This window comes from Lutjanus erythropterus, chromosome 6 (assembly GCF_056507025.1).
Source record: "Lutjanus erythropterus isolate fLutEry1 chromosome 6, fLutEry1.hap2, whole genome shotgun sequence".
Lineage (NCBI taxonomy): Eukaryota > Metazoa > Chordata > Actinopteri > Lutjaniformes > Lutjanidae > Lutjanus > Lutjanus erythropterus.
Genome location: NC_139322.1, coordinates 7,557,965 through 7,573,495, shown reverse-complemented (window position 1 = coordinate 7,573,495; position 15,531 = coordinate 7,557,965). Strand labels below are relative to the sequence as shown.

Genomic DNA, 15,531 nt, shown 5'->3' with positions numbered 1-15,531 from the left:
AGCAGAGCCATATCAGAGAATTTTCCCATTAGGAGCCCCCTTTGAATGTGCTATTAGGAATAGCCTACTGTAGGAAAGGATGTATACTGCATGTTCTGTGACATTTTTTTAGTAGTGGTAGTCCCTTTCATGTTTTTGTTTTTTTAGTCCGCTTCACTGTAGATGTTGCCACCTCATTGCAACTCACAAGCTATTAACAATCCTCTCACAACTGGACTTAAAAGCAGGCATTGATCTGCTGCTGAGGCAGCCTTAATTCATTACAAATTAAAAAAAGAAAAAGATAGAAAATGGGTGGCCTGTTTTACTTTGAGTGGCTTATCTGGGGAAATACAAAGGAGCCCTTAACACGAGGGGAAGGACTCTGAATCAGGGCATGTGATGAGTTACAATCAAATAGTTTCACAGTGCACCTTCACTAGAAAAAAAAAAAAAAAAAAAAAGTTGGCTAGTCCACCCGACATTCCAAAGTTGATTTCATTTTCCACAGTCCTGTCCCGCTGATTGAGGAAATCTTTTTGCTTTTGCTGGTGAGTGAAGTGGGCATGTGTGTCAAATGACAGGGTTCCCTATTTAGCCTAACGCTGATTACCTCATTTACAAATCTGCAAATATACTACTCTACTGTGTGTAAAGGAGTCAATGCCATCACCAGCAGCGTGGTCTCTTAGACCTGTGATGACAACAGGACCAATGACGTTACTCTGTTGAAATTAGACAATTTTAGAATATGATGACCAGTCTGGAAATATAGGGTTAAGACACTATTCAAATTTTTTTGTAAGGCAGAATGGGCCTCTAAGATTTCTTCAGTTAGTAAATCACCACAGCTGCTACACCAGTCTGCATCTGGAGCTACCAGGAAGGCATCAGATACAATTCTGAGATTTTGTAGGACGTTTTAAAGGACCGTTGTGTAAAGGATTTATTGGCAGAATACAGCAGAAATTTAATTTAATTGTGACCTGAAAATAAGAACCATGTTGTCGTTTCCTTAGAATGAGCCATTTATTATCTGCAGAGGCTGCAGGTCCTCTTCCACGAAAGCCACCATGTTGCACCGCCATGTTTCTAAAAGAGCCCAGAACGGACAAACTCTGGCAAACACTGGCTCTAGAAATGGCCTTCAACACTTTACGCACATTTCACAACCACTGTAGTTTCTGCAGTGTGCTCCTTTTTAAAGCTAGTGAAGACATTGGTATCATAAGAAACTACAGGACCTAAGGAATCAATTTATCCTTCATAAGCCCCGCCCCTTTTTTCTCTGCACACCAATTGCAGTTGTGCACGCTTGGTATCTTAGTCAGCTTTCTCCTTTCTTGTTTCTTGGACTTGCTATGCTACGTTGAGAAAAGAACTACATTTTGAAGATAATTAAAAGATGTCGCTGGGGGACTTGTAAAAGCCACATAGCCACTTAATATTCACATTTTAAGTCAGCTAATGTTAGCAAAACACTAGAAGACTAGCTACCTAATAAACGTCAGTTATTAGCTAGCCAGTCAGCTTGTGTTTTGTTTGCTAACATTGGCTAATGCTAGCTAACTAGCTCACTAATCGGCATCAAGTGTTAGTGTGCTAGTTAGCTAGTGTTTTGCTAACTAGTACCAAGCTTATTCAACTGTTATTGGAGCACAGAGCGAAAGGGGGTGGGACTTACGAAGGGTCATTTGGTACCGACCATGTCATGCTAGCCTGTCGGGAAGGGGGCTAATAATGCTCCAAATTTAGGCTAACTTTTGGCGAGGGATGGCGTGCACCCATACTTGATGCCACCCCTGCATTAGTGCCCAAATGCCACGAAATCCTGCACTCTGGTCCTTTTAAATTTGGTGGTTAAATCAATATTGCACATTATTTTGAGGTGAAAATCTTAACCGTTCACTTGTTACTCACCGCTCCTTTAATGCTGACTGGAATAGCAACTGTCGGCACTGGCGCGGCTCAAGAAGTGGAGCCGAAGCCTGGCGTTATCTCGCTATTATTTAAGTGAACGATCATGTTAGCATCACTTGCTGTTTTTCAGTAGCATTTCTCCTACCTCCTTGTTTTGCAGCCTTGAGTATTGTTTGTCTTTCTCCACCTGTTCTGACTTAAAAAAAAAAAAAGTCTATTCACAGTACGGGAATACAGATTTATCATAAGCAATGGTAGTTATACATAAAAAGTGTGCTTGGTTGTGCTGTATGTGTATATGTCTATTTGACGTTTGAAAAAAAATATTTATGAGAAGCATTTATACGACAAAATACCACTGGAATGTGAAGCCAGACAATGTTATGATGCAGATTATGATGATAGTCTATCCCCTTTAACATTCAGTGGCGAATGGTCAGAGGATTCATCTCCTTGGAAATAAATAACCATGCATTGGCTTTTTTTTTTAACACCATCTATTTCTTTGGTTTCCTCTTGTGCGTATACTTCCCTGTCTAGCCGTATAGTATACATTGTTTGAACGTTTACAGCTTCATTCTGGGTCAGCCATTGATTGCCCTGCAGTTGCAATGAAACCACAGGTTGTCACGAGGAAGATAGTTAACGGTGGATTTGTAATTCTGTACGAGGGCGAGTTTGAGCCCCTCGAGCCGTATGCCTTCGAATCCATCTGTCCACTCCGAACCAAATTCTGCTAGATAGGCGTCTGTCTCCACACTGCCCCGACATTTTACATTCAGTTTGACTACAAGGGGTACAGGACAAGGTGAAAGGTTTGAGGTTTTCTGACCAGGGCCCCCCACCCATCCACCGCCCCCTAACCTCCCACCTACCTACCTACCCACCCATGCCTAATCCAGGACAGGACCAGCCCCACTCCCCCATCACCCCACCCACCCCTTCACCCACTGTCTCACCTAAACCTCAAGCCATTCATTTTTCTGTTTTGTTTTTTCGACAATGCAATCCTGAAAGCACTTTGCCTTGTTATTCCTTTGTGTGAACATGTGAATGATAATTTGTTACAAAAATGTTAAATATGTAAAAGATCATTCACTGTTTTGGAAAAACCTGCATCTGTCTTTCTGACGTTAAAAGAAAAAAAAAAACAATTTAGTGACATTAAACCTGAATCTATTTTATAAAATGTTTGCTGCAGCCAATTGGTCTTGTCATTCAGTATTGTGGCTTAGGGTTGTTTGTGTTCAATAAAGTGCTATTGCTAAATATTTCCTGAGTCTGGACTCATTTCTTGATAAACAGTCAGTGTTTCAGGTCACATTGGTCTCATGTTCACATTCACATGTTTTATGCTGAATAGGTTATTATGTTTAAATCACCAACATAGCTAAGAGCTACCTTCATGCAGCTCTGACCGGCAGGCAAAGAAAGAAAATTAGAAAATAAATCTTAGGTTCCTGACTCCGAGGGTTTGCACAGGCAACAGGGAAGAGCGGCACATTTCCCTCCATCACTCCCTGTCCCTGAAGTTACCACAAATTAATCACATTTATTGTGCAGGGTTGGGTCAGACTACTTTGACATGTAGTCAGTTGATGAATGCAAATGACATTGATTTGTAATTATTTAGAATTACAAGTCAATTTGATTACGAAAAACTGTAGTTTAATCTGAATACTTTTTGATTAAAATATTGCACCTTATAATAAAAAAAAATGGACGCAGCCACAAAAATCTGATATCCACAAATATTCATTTTTCTCTTTGAACATCTCAAAACATTTTTCATATTCATACATTTACAGTTGGTCAAATCAAATGACACTATTTCCTTTACTGGCACCAACTACAGACATACGTTGTGCATTCTTTAACATGTGGCTGCTGTTTTTTAACCAAAGATCACACATTTCTCCTATTATGCAAGTGGACCACATACGTTTATCTTCCATTTTCAATGTCAGTGAAAAGCAATAAAAACTCCATTACCATTAAATCATAATTAAAAACTAATTCAAGTTGCGTCGCCATTAACAAAACCAGCAGCCTGAGATGACTATCTTCTGTCAGATGCACTTTTAATGAGTTAATAAAGCACTGGTTATCATGAAAAAAAGTTCCATCTGTCCCGTAAGTGCCAAAATTAATCACAATATCACACATATTATAAAATATAAAAAAAAGGAATGACACATTAGAGGTAAGACCCTATCACTGACCTTGCTTGAGCCAGGTTCCTTGTCTGACTTTTCCCTGGAGACCTCTGTTCATGCAAAATAAATACCATTATGTGGAGGCCCAAGTGTCCTCAGTGCAAGAAAAGGTAAAGAAAAAACAGGAAATTCTTGTGCCAGAACTTCCAGTAACATAAGAATTAAAAACAACAGCAATAACTATAAAGTGTATAGGAAGTGAATGCAAAAAATTATGGCTAATATAATAATAAAAGAAAGATGGGTTAAGTGAACTAAAATAAGTCAAACAAACTAAGATAAAAAAAATGTAATACTGGCAAAAAGTAAAAGCAATTTGCACGATGTTGAAAAAGTAATACTGCACATAATATTGGTATTATTGATTGATATCATTGTTCTCAGTGTCTGATGTTTTAGCTGTCAGACAGACATCATCACAGTGAAGTGACAGATTTCACACCTTGCTCTATGTTGATAATTACATTTAAAAAGACAATTTAATGTTATTATCACACAGTTTGTCTCATTGCAGTCTGGCCATCAGGTCGCAGTGTGGTTAACCTTTGGATCCACTGCCTCTCTGCTCTCCCTCTTTGCCTGCCGATCCTTTCCTTCAGCTTCATCTCGAGACAAACTTCTACATCTTTATCTTAAAAAACTTTTAATGACATCTTTATTTCAGTGGAAAACGTCACAACCAAAAGCGGTTCTTGTTTCATGTCTGAGTCGTTTATCTTGACTCAGACGCGGAGCTGATAGAGAAGATGAAGCAAAGAAAAAGACTTGATTGGATTTACCAAAATGAAGTGTTTGCTGCAGCACTGTTAAACCTCATTAAGTCATGCTGCAGGGTGTGTTTTCCCAGAATAACGTTTTAATTAGCAGGATCGTAACTTTCAAGTTACTGTATCAACATAAATTAGTTTTATCTTTAAGTCCACACTGTTGTTTCCAGTGTACCTTGGAATATTTCTCAGACACTCCCATGTTACATTAAACAGTCCATTTCCTACATTAATATCTGTCAAACATATACCCTTATGTGTAAATGATTGTTTCAAACTTGCTAAATGTATTTCATAACTTCTTTTAATGAACTCTAATGTTCATTCATATCCGACCAGACAAACAAAGCATATTGATCATTTCTTATTATCACAAACTCTTGGACAACATGCCAGAAAATACAAAGGAGTGTTACTTTACTCTATCAAAACTCTGCCAAGTTTAATTTGAATAAACACATCTGCCATAGTTACTGTGCTCAGAGTGTGTGTCCGTGCTTGTTTCATTTATTGTTTTGTTTTTCTGCATTTTTCTCTTGTCATTATAAGGCAGGGGTGTCAAACTCAGTTTCATCCTGGGCCACATCAGCATTTTATGGTCATCCTTAAAGGGCCGGTTGAAAATTTAAGACTAAATGTATTTAGTGGTTATCATATTGCATAATTGCCTCTGCATTCATCTCTGAAAAACAATAGCAAGCAGACATTCAAGTGTAACTATTTTACAATTTATCTAAAAATTATTTTGCAAACAAAATTGTTTTTGCAAGCTCTCATGGGTCCCATGAAATAAGCTGATGGACTTGATTTGGCCAGCAGGCCTTTAGTTTGACATGTGTTACAAGGAGAGAAATATCCATAGTATTAGGATAAATTATAAATATTAAAGGGCAGGTTTTACTACAAGCCACTGCAGATTTTTTCATTGCTATTTATTTATTTTTTTTTATATCCTTTTGTTTTTAACACATCTTTTGTGCTGATAAAATTCAAAAATTAAAATTCAATTAAAAAAATACATAAAGGCAAAAGAGTATAATACTGAACTGTATATGCATTGAGCAAATATTTTTATTCAGACAACAGCAGAACATCCACACGAAGACCAAACAGCAAGAAAGAAATGTAAGTATTGCAATAACCGGGTGTAGTTAATTGTGCTTACATTACCAATGCCTGGAGCTGAGTTTTAATTTCAACTCAGCCACATGGCCTGTCGCTGTGTGATGACATTGGTTTTTGGTGGTGTTGGAACATGTAATCACACTGGAGGCGAGTGATGACTCATGTTTTCAATGTGCTCCTCCTTCTGTTGAACCATATTCTCACTCACTCTGCATGCAGTGTACTTTCTGCATGTTGGCTGCTGTTCATTCCCTTCCTGTTTACCTTCTGCCGCACACTGAGTGAGAGGGGAAGCTGAAATGTCTTTCACAAGTCGAAAAATATATACATTCATTCCACATTTCATCCAGATACCCACAGGTCATCATGTAATTATATTAATATTCATTTGCTGATACATGTCAGTTACTCTAAATGTAATATATGATTTATCATTTAGGATCTAAATCATCTCTGAGATGTGTTTAACAGAAAATTGGAAAAATGATTAGCTTTAGAAATAAAGACATTGGCACTGTATAATTTTATTGACAGCAATGTAATGCCCTAATAAGAAAATAATACAATAAACTATCTTATTAGTTGTAATATATAACTCCCTCTTTGCAGTTGTATGTTTCATTGGCATGTTTTTTTGTTTTACCTGTGTATGCATAAAGTAGTGCCAGACAGATATATCAGCCGAATGATATTCTCGGCCCAATATCAGTATCGGATTTCAGTGTTTATCCATATTGGCACATATGTTAAATAACCACCAATATGAAAACTTTCTTTCTTACAGAACATGTTGCAGATTTTTATTTTTTAGCTTTATGAACAGCATTTTATGTATATTTTTCTTAATATATAGTGAAAGTTTATGTTTCAGTGACCTGATATCACTTTGGACTATAAAATTTAGCACTTAATTGTAAAATAATTACAGAAAATGATTACATCCATTACATATCTTTGTCACAAGTGTTTGATAACCACTAAGAATGTCAAAGGTATTGAGGTATTGTACTTAAGATACCACATCTTTAAAAACAATAGACTTCTTACTTTCGGAAGTACTGAAGGAATGAAAAAAAAAAAAAAAAAGGCCAGACAGTCTTTTGTGATTTTTCTGTACCAACATGTGTGCAGGTTGTTCATTTAAAAAAATGGAAAAAAGTAAATTCTGGTATTGTGACAACCCTAATAGCTATATTTAAGGGATCATTGCAAAAAAATGTATGTTTATTTATATATACTGTATATCATATTTGGTCTAAAAATATCAGCCACTATATCGATTTTCTTTACTCCCTAATAATGTTATTGGCATTGGCCAAAAAATCCAGTACCTGTTGGGTATTGTACAAAGACAATTAAAATAAAAGTTACGAAAAAAATTAAATAATTACAGGATCATTTTAAGATAGATATATAGATATACAGATTGATAGATTGATTGATTTTAGGGGCCAATCATATCAAAAGCTTCTGTTTTACGCCATGACGTTGTCATGTGCCTGCGTAGCGACGACACAGAAGTGTAGCTAGGATGTAGCACAGGACGTGGCTAGCGAGCTACTAGTTACAGTAGGACGTCTGAAAATACACTAATATCGTGATTAGGATCGGTTTTACTACAAATTAACGTAAGTATATCAGTGAGTTATAATGTTTACTCCTACTGTGGCTGGTTGTACACAGTCGTTTGTCGGTGTAGTTTGTCCAGACTGAGGTCTGTCTGGTTAGCTCGATGGCTAATATCCAGAGGAAACCAACGGTACCGTAGACGCTAACAGTGCTAACTAGTTAGCAAGTCTTAGCCACATTTAATTCATGACGAACGCGTTATACTGACACCTGAACTCAAGCGATGGGTTATTTATACAGGGTGACTCCAGTTTAGCTCATCGTGAACCCTAATGCATTACGATTTAGTGTGACTGTAACAGCGATTGAACATCATTCACGTAGCTAACGTTAGCATTGGGGAGTTAGCTTGTGTGCAAGACATGCTGAGTGCGATGGGAGGAAAAGGGATCTGTAAATCGCCTCCAGACCGGTATGTGCTGCCTTCACCGAAATTAGGTCAACCACCAGTCAGCTGGGACAACAGGATGCTCTCCTCAGATGTTGGAGCCCGGCTGGTGCAGTTTCACATGTCGGGGATAATGTTAGAAAAGCACATTACGTGACGGATCAAGGACGTAGCGTTTGGGCTCTGGGATGTGAATGATAAAACTGTTAGCGGTGTGCTCAGTTTTCTTGAGTCATCGTGCCGTTGCATTGATTTAGTCAAAACACAAATATGCTTAATAGATAGTATTATTTCACTCGATTTTATCAGCGTATTCTGATTATGACGACAAAGCTCTTTAAAATCACTGCTCTCTCAGCCATTTAAATGTCTGTAGATAAACTGCATTGATTTTGTATTTATCATTTGGACTTACATCATTTAGCACAATCTTACCACCACATTTCCAGCAGTCTTTTAAAAACTAAATAATCAGTGTGACTAATATCATTTTTTGCAGGAAGCGTCTGTGTCTCTTTTGCCAGACAGATTATTTCTGCCAGATATGATGTATCAGCACAACAAGAGCTGAATGGAAGCATTTGAGGCCTTTTGTGAGTGAGGTAGGCTTAAAGTATTTGTGTGTGAAATATCTACATATACACAGACATTGATGCAGCTATGTTGTCTGAAAAAAAAAAATCTTGGTTGTGTGTTGCACAGGAGGTTGTGGCTCCCAGTAATGTACCATGGGGTACGACGTTACGAGGTTCCAAGGGGAGGTGGATGAAGACCTGCTGTGTCCTATATGTAGTGGAGTGCTCGAAGAACCAGTGCAGGCAAGTCCATGCCTGAAAGATCACCCATTCTTAATTGTAGCGTCATGTTTCAAGTGTTTAATCTTTTGGACTCTGTGTGCTCATTTTCATTTCAGGCTCCACACTGTGAGCATGCCTTCTGCAATGCCTGTATAACACAGTGGTTTGCCCAGCAGCAGATCTGTCCGGTTGACCGCACGGTAGTGACGCTAGCTCACCTCCGGCCTGTGCCCCGCATCATGCGCAACATGCTGTCCAAGCTTCAGATCAGCTGTGACAATGCTGGTTTTGGCTGTACTGCCACGCTGCGGCTGGACCAGCTGCAGTCACACCTCAAGGACTGTGAGCACAACCCCAAAAGGCCTGTCAACTGTGAGGAGGGATGTGGGTGAGTGGCTTCCATTTGGCAGAAAATGTACACTGCACTCTAACTGTTGGGTGTATTGATTAGGATTTTCTTGTTGCCCCTTAGTATTAGGACTCAAAGATTCAGAAAAAAAATCTAATTAATTATTTATTTGCTGTGATTTGCACAGAGCGAATCATCATTTTTACACCATTATTCTAATTTCCATTGAAAAACATTTTTAAATGATAATGGTTTGATTTTTGTGGGGATCTGTGCCAAACAAAAATGTTTTCTTAATATATAATACGATGAATAGACCAGAACATCTCTGGCCTTCTGCAGTTTTCAATCACACGTGTTTCAAAACACCATTTTAAGTTAAATATTGTCGTGCTGCAAATTGAAATTTTTTTTTATTTATTTTTTGGGCTTTTATGTCTTTAATTTATAGGACAGATTAAGATGTGACAGGAAGGGGGGGTTGGGTGGTGGTGACATGCAGTAAATTGCTGTAGGTGACATTCAAACCCACAGCCGCTGCAGGGGACTCACATCCTCTGTACATGGGGTGATTGCTCTACTAACTGAGCTACCAGGCCACCTGCAAATTGCAATTTAAATAAAATTTCAATTTAAAATGTCAAATTGTCCAGCCCTACTTAGAGCCAGTTCCTAAGTTTACAAGTGAAATTATTATAAATATGTGATTTTGTATGTATATGAGCATGTATGACTCGTCCTCCGTATGGTGTGGTAGTAAATCATCCCCCACTCTTGCAGGCTTGAGATGCCCAAAGATGAGCTGCCCAACCATAACTGCATTAAACACTTGCGGAGCGTCGTCCAGCAACAACAGACAAAGATTTCAGAGCTGGAGAAAACTGTGGCAGAGCATAAACACCAGTTGGGAGAACAAGTAAGAACATTTCCCTGCTCAGTTAGCCACAAGATATTTTGTAAGTCTAATCCTGAATAATATTGTTTACACGTGTCTCTGGAACAGGTTTAGAAATAGCCAAGAGCATATTACTTCTCTATAGCAACCAAGAGTTTTCTGCTGAATAGTTACTATAATTCACAATAATTCTGTCACCAAAAAGCTTTCTGAGATGTGGGTTTATTAACTGCTCACAACATTTGGATACAGACTTTGATGTTTTGTAGAATATTTGCCTGACGGAGTCCTTGGAATTAATGTCGGTCTTTGTGTTCTTTTTGATTTGTGTGTCTGGTTTGTGTTTGGTAATCTGTATAAAATCTTTAATGTGACTAAAAAGTTGTATACTTGAACTTTTATGTCCAAGTTCAGTTTAAGGTGTCTCTTAAAAAAAAAGCACCATAGTAGAAAATAGTTGAGTATTTTAGGTCTAATGCTGTGTGCGTTGTGTTTTGGACATCTGACCACAATACCCTGATATGACATTTTTGTCATGTTGCAGTGACATAAAGAAGAAGGTGAAGAATATTTATAATTATCATGTAACCCTGTAAGGCACTGCTATTGCAATATATATTCTTATTGGAATCTGACAAGGTTGAAGCGATGAAGTGTCGCTGTTTGTCAAAAAATCCAATAAAAAAATCAGTCAAGGGCAGAATACTGGATCCAAAGAAATTGATATAAATATATTACATCCTGATATATGCAGCATTTCAAGGCCACTGAACTAGTTAATTGTTATAAATCCAGTTAAGCTTCAAGAGATGTTGTGAAATCAGTCTCTGAAGACAGTATTTTTAATTTTCAGAAACGGGACATTCAGCTGCTAAAAGCCTATATGAGAGCAATACGCAGTGCAAACCCAAACCTGCAAAACCTTGAGGAGAGCATCGAGTACAATGAAATCTTGGAGTAAGTACAATTTCATCTTCTCTTCTGTTTAGTATAGGGTGCTGCAGAGTTGACTTATTTTTGTTGGCCAGCCTGGAAGTTAGAATTGGTCTGGTTCTGTCCACAAATAGCTCATGGGATTTTTACATTTGGATTAGTGCAGAAAATAAATTCTATGGCAAACACAAGTTTATGATACTGACACATTTTGTTTAGCGAGATAATCTTCACAAACAAACACCACTTGTATGATTTTTGAAGCATAATTGCAATTGCCAGAAGTAAAAGGTCATGTTAGGCAATAAACGAAATGCACTACAGCCTCATGACTTCAGCATCACCACCACTACGTGACTAGTGTTCAATATGACGACATTTAATGTCTCCACAAACCTCTGTAGTCTCATTCAGCCACCCGTTAGCCGCCACCTTTTTTAAGACACATTAAAGCTTCATAAATCACTAGTGGGGCATTTACTGACGTGATTTGTGTCATAGAACAGAACATCAGATTCACTGAAAGGAGAAATCTTTAATATATTTACTGTAATAAATTAGAAAATGACCATGATATGTCAGCAGAAATTAGGGAAACATGTTAAGTTGACTTGCTACTCTCTCTCCTCTTTTAAAATTTCCGTTCCAGGCCAGAATAACTTTTTTTTTTTGCCTGTTTCATGTTAAATAAAGTTCATATTAATGCCAAATGTTTGCAGAATTAGTTAGTATCTGTTTATGAGTTCTAAGAAATAATCAACAATCATTTAGAGGGAGTAGATGTGGACAACGGTTAAATTAATCAATATATTAATGTAGTCTGGCAGGCAGTAAGACAAGCAGTCACTGGACTCCAGAGTGTGTATTTTCAGAGCACTGAGCTTTTGTTTTCAGGATAACTGGCTTTGCTTTACATTGACAGACAACTGGCAGTTATAAACAGCTGATCAACTTGCAGTGGAGGTCTCGTTTTATGTTATGTCAGTTTACAATATTGCACTTGACTTGCCCTCCTGCGGTTTTCTGCAGCCTGCCTGAGTTTGCTCGGGTCTGGCGAGCAGGGGATGAAGGGAAACGACTCGCTTCAATCAGATCATTTATTAAATAGGGATTCAACCAATCCAATTCAATCCAATTTGCTGTTTGGACTGCAGTACTCATGTTTGCATGTGCAGTTTTTCACATATTGCTCCTTTAAGACATATAAAAACCTCAGAATTCACAAGTAGGATATTTACTGTTGTAGCACAAAACATGAAAATGTCTTAATCTTGTGTTAACCACAGACCTTGATTCAAGCATCCAACCAAAAACCCATTTAAAAAAACCAATTGACTTTGAGACGAGGGAACTGGAGGGAAAAAAAATGCAAAGTCATTGCTGTTTTTTTAGGACTCATTCCTGCAGCACTCTGTTTAATACTAACTTTGTCAGGGAGCTGCAGCTCAGCCACTAATTTTCTTGTGCCTTTCATCTTATCTTCAGGTGGGTGAACTCCATGCAGCCTGCCAGAGTGACACGCTGGGGTGGCATGATCTCCACCCCTGACGCCGTACTCCAGGCGGTCATCAAGCGCTCCCTCATCGACAGCGGCTGTCCCCTCTCGATCGTGAACGACCTGATCGAGAACGCCCACGAGCGTAACTGGCCGCAGGGACTGGCCACGCTCGAGACACGGCAGATGAACAGGCGCTACTATGAGAACTACGTTGCCAAGCGTATCCCTGGCAAGCAGGCAGTGGTGGTGATGGCCTGCGAGAATCAGCATATGGGCGAGGATATGATCCTGGAGCCCGGCCTGGTCATGATCTTTGCGCACGGAGTGGAGGAGATCTTATAACTGTACAGCTAGCTGAGCTGCTCCAGAGACAAGTGGGGACGTTTTTTGTTTGGGGGGTTTGCTGTGACGAGTAGGTTTTTCCTCAGTGAAGTGAAACCTTCTGAACAAATCTGGCTTATTTAAAATAAAATCTTGAAAGAGGCTCACTCCTACGCTTGATACCTATGCCTTAAAGTAAGGACAAATATATACTATGAACCTGTCAAATAGAAACTTAATCTGACTGATATCTAAGATAAAAGGTGAGATGTGATGTTTACAAGGTTTATATTTGGTGCATTATATGATCTGATTGTTCTGCTCCATGTCCTAATATAGTAATAAGCTTGAACCCCCGTTTAATGTCCTCAGTTGTATAAATGCTTGTAAATACAAAATACTATATTGAATTATAAATGTCATTCTCTTATTCCTCTCACTGTAATTAGATTGTGATTTTTTTTTTGTTTATCTCAGTTCTGTTTCGTCAGCCTGTGTTACTGTCTGCAGGGACGTCGACTCGGAAGACTTTATCGCGTGCTTGCTTTTAGTATTTAGTTCCCTGTGAATATTTCACAAGACATTGTGCTTCTCAGTTTAGATTGTCTAAACCTTCTGTGCCATTTGTTTTATTTATTGTGTTGCCTTTTACACAAACATGCTTGAAGATGTTACCATTTGATGTATGGAAATTTGCCTTTTTCGGTGCATTTGAAGTTTATTGCAGGAAGAAAATTGATTTTGTGTTTTCTTTGTTGCCTCAGTTGTATATATATAGTCTGAATGTTGGGTCCAGTTTAAGTGTTAAATTTGAAGTTCAACATTTGGGATTTAACTATGTATAATGAGTTTTATTTGACAAATCATAATGGGTCGCACGATCCTTATGTCTATTTCTGATTATTGAATTATAGACAATGATCTCATTCTTCACAGTTAGCAAACATCTGTTCACTTACATGTCACTAAAAACCCATAACTTGGAGATTGTAAAAAATATTTGTAAAGACAGTTATGGCCCTTGAGCGGTTTCACCATTAGTCACTTATTGCTGTTGTAAGACAAACAAGGCTTCAGACGTCCGCTATAAAAGCCCACACAAGTGCAGTAAACAGATGAGTTTGGATTGTGCCCTTTATTATTTTCCCTGTCAATGTTTTATTTGTTTTGTGTCTGTTATGTACCGTGTTGTACAGACGAGAAAGTAATAAAAAAAAATGTCAAGCGTCATCCCAAAAGAATGTATTTTCTCACTGGGAGGTTTTATATTTAGCACTTTAATTAGGAAAAAATGCAGTTCCTTATTTTAACCACACCATGTCATCAGAGATCTTCAGGGAGGTACACTTCTTAAGGGAACATCAGCTTCAAACATTATGTAAAAAACTTCAATCTAGAGAAATGATTTGAAGCTTTTAAGAAATCAGGGCAGCAAGGAGGAGACGTGAAAAGCTGTCGATCCAGGTTAAGAAAATGAAGAGGAAAGTTTAACCACAAAACCCAGAGGGAGGGAGGAAGGGCTGACTACTCTGCTCTGACCTGACTCACTCTCGTTTTCTCTGTCTAACCCAGACACCCACATGCTTTCCATGTCTGTTATCCTCTCTTGCCAGCCTCGTCCTCATTGTAGAGCCTAATCCCTCGCCATTGTGGTCACTGGAATGTGAAATCATGTGCTTTACCAAATACTGTGGCTCCGTTATTGTGGACTTCCATTATTATGTGATGTGCTGGTTGCTACAAGGCAGATGGCAGTCCTCATATCAAGCAACGTCAGAATATGTCTTGGAATATATTTCAATGATTTCTATATTTACATTTCTATAAGCAGCATATTCATATGAAATCTGCAGCACAAACATGCATGCAATGGTGGAGGAAGTATTCAGATCCTTAAGTAAAAGTGGAAATACCACACTGTAAAAATACTCTATTATAAGTAATTCCTAAATTGAAAAGGTTTCTTAAGCAAAAGTGTTTTTGTATTCTTACAATACCAAAAGTAAAACTGCTTGATGTAAGAAAAATGGTCCCTGTGGGTCACTATGTTATTATTTGAGGCTAAATGTTATTCTAACTACTTTTGTTGTACTCTTACAAAACGCATCATAGTTTATAAACCTGTCATAAATTGTATTTGTAAAATTGTAGATGAAGTAAACTGTAGCCATATCTGTCAAACAAATCCAATGCAGTAAACTATAAATTTGCCTTAAAAGGAAATATTAAATTAAAATACAAGTAACCTACCTAAATTTTGTACTTCAGGGCAGTATTGTAACTCTATTGACCTTTTACACAGCAGCCATTTTGACATGAAATAAAAGGGTAAATTCAAGTGTTACCAATGATACTAATTAAGGTTCTGTTTAATTCAGGTAAAAACTAACTTGAGCGGGACTTTAATTAGTATTATTGGCAACACCTGTGTTAACCCTACATTTTAATATCAATATGGCAGCCATGAAAGGGGACTATTTTGTTACATTCCACCATTGTGTGAGCTGTAAAAAGACAAACCAGAAAAAAATGCTAGTTTCTGATTGGCTGCAGGCGACCGTTAAACTCATCATCAAGTTCCCATCAACAATTTAATCACTTTCTTCTAAATCAATGCGCAGTGCACGTCTAACTGCCAGGTAACCATAGCAACAGCATCAGTGAAACGTTGACGGTTGACCCCTGGAGGTGAAAACCAGCCAAACCATTTGTTA

General features: G+C 38.0%; 1 protein-coding gene across 2 annotated transcripts; it reads left to right on the top strand.

The window, feature by feature from the left end:
- The first annotated feature begins 7,499 nt into the window (after positions 1-7,499).
- Positions 7,500-14,047, top strand: rnf41 (ring finger protein 41). Of its 2 annotated transcripts, none has more exons than XM_084720401.1 (7): positions 7,500-7,635; positions 8,524-8,617; positions 8,727-8,842; positions 8,938-9,209; positions 9,951-10,086; positions 10,919-11,022; positions 12,484-14,047. In XM_084720401.1, the coding sequence occupies exons 3-7, from the start codon at positions 8,753-8,755 to the stop codon at positions 12,836-12,838; spliced, it is 957 nt and encodes a 318-aa protein (XP_084576527.1). In that variant the 5' UTR covers positions 7,500-7,635; positions 8,524-8,617; positions 8,727-8,752; the 3' UTR covers positions 12,839-14,047. The 2 variants fall into 2 exon arrangements, with proteins under 2 accessions (XP_084576527.1, XP_084576526.1); XM_084720400.1 differs by having other exon boundaries at positions 8,524-8,626.
- The last annotated feature ends 1,484 nt before the right edge of the window (positions 14,048-15,531 follow it).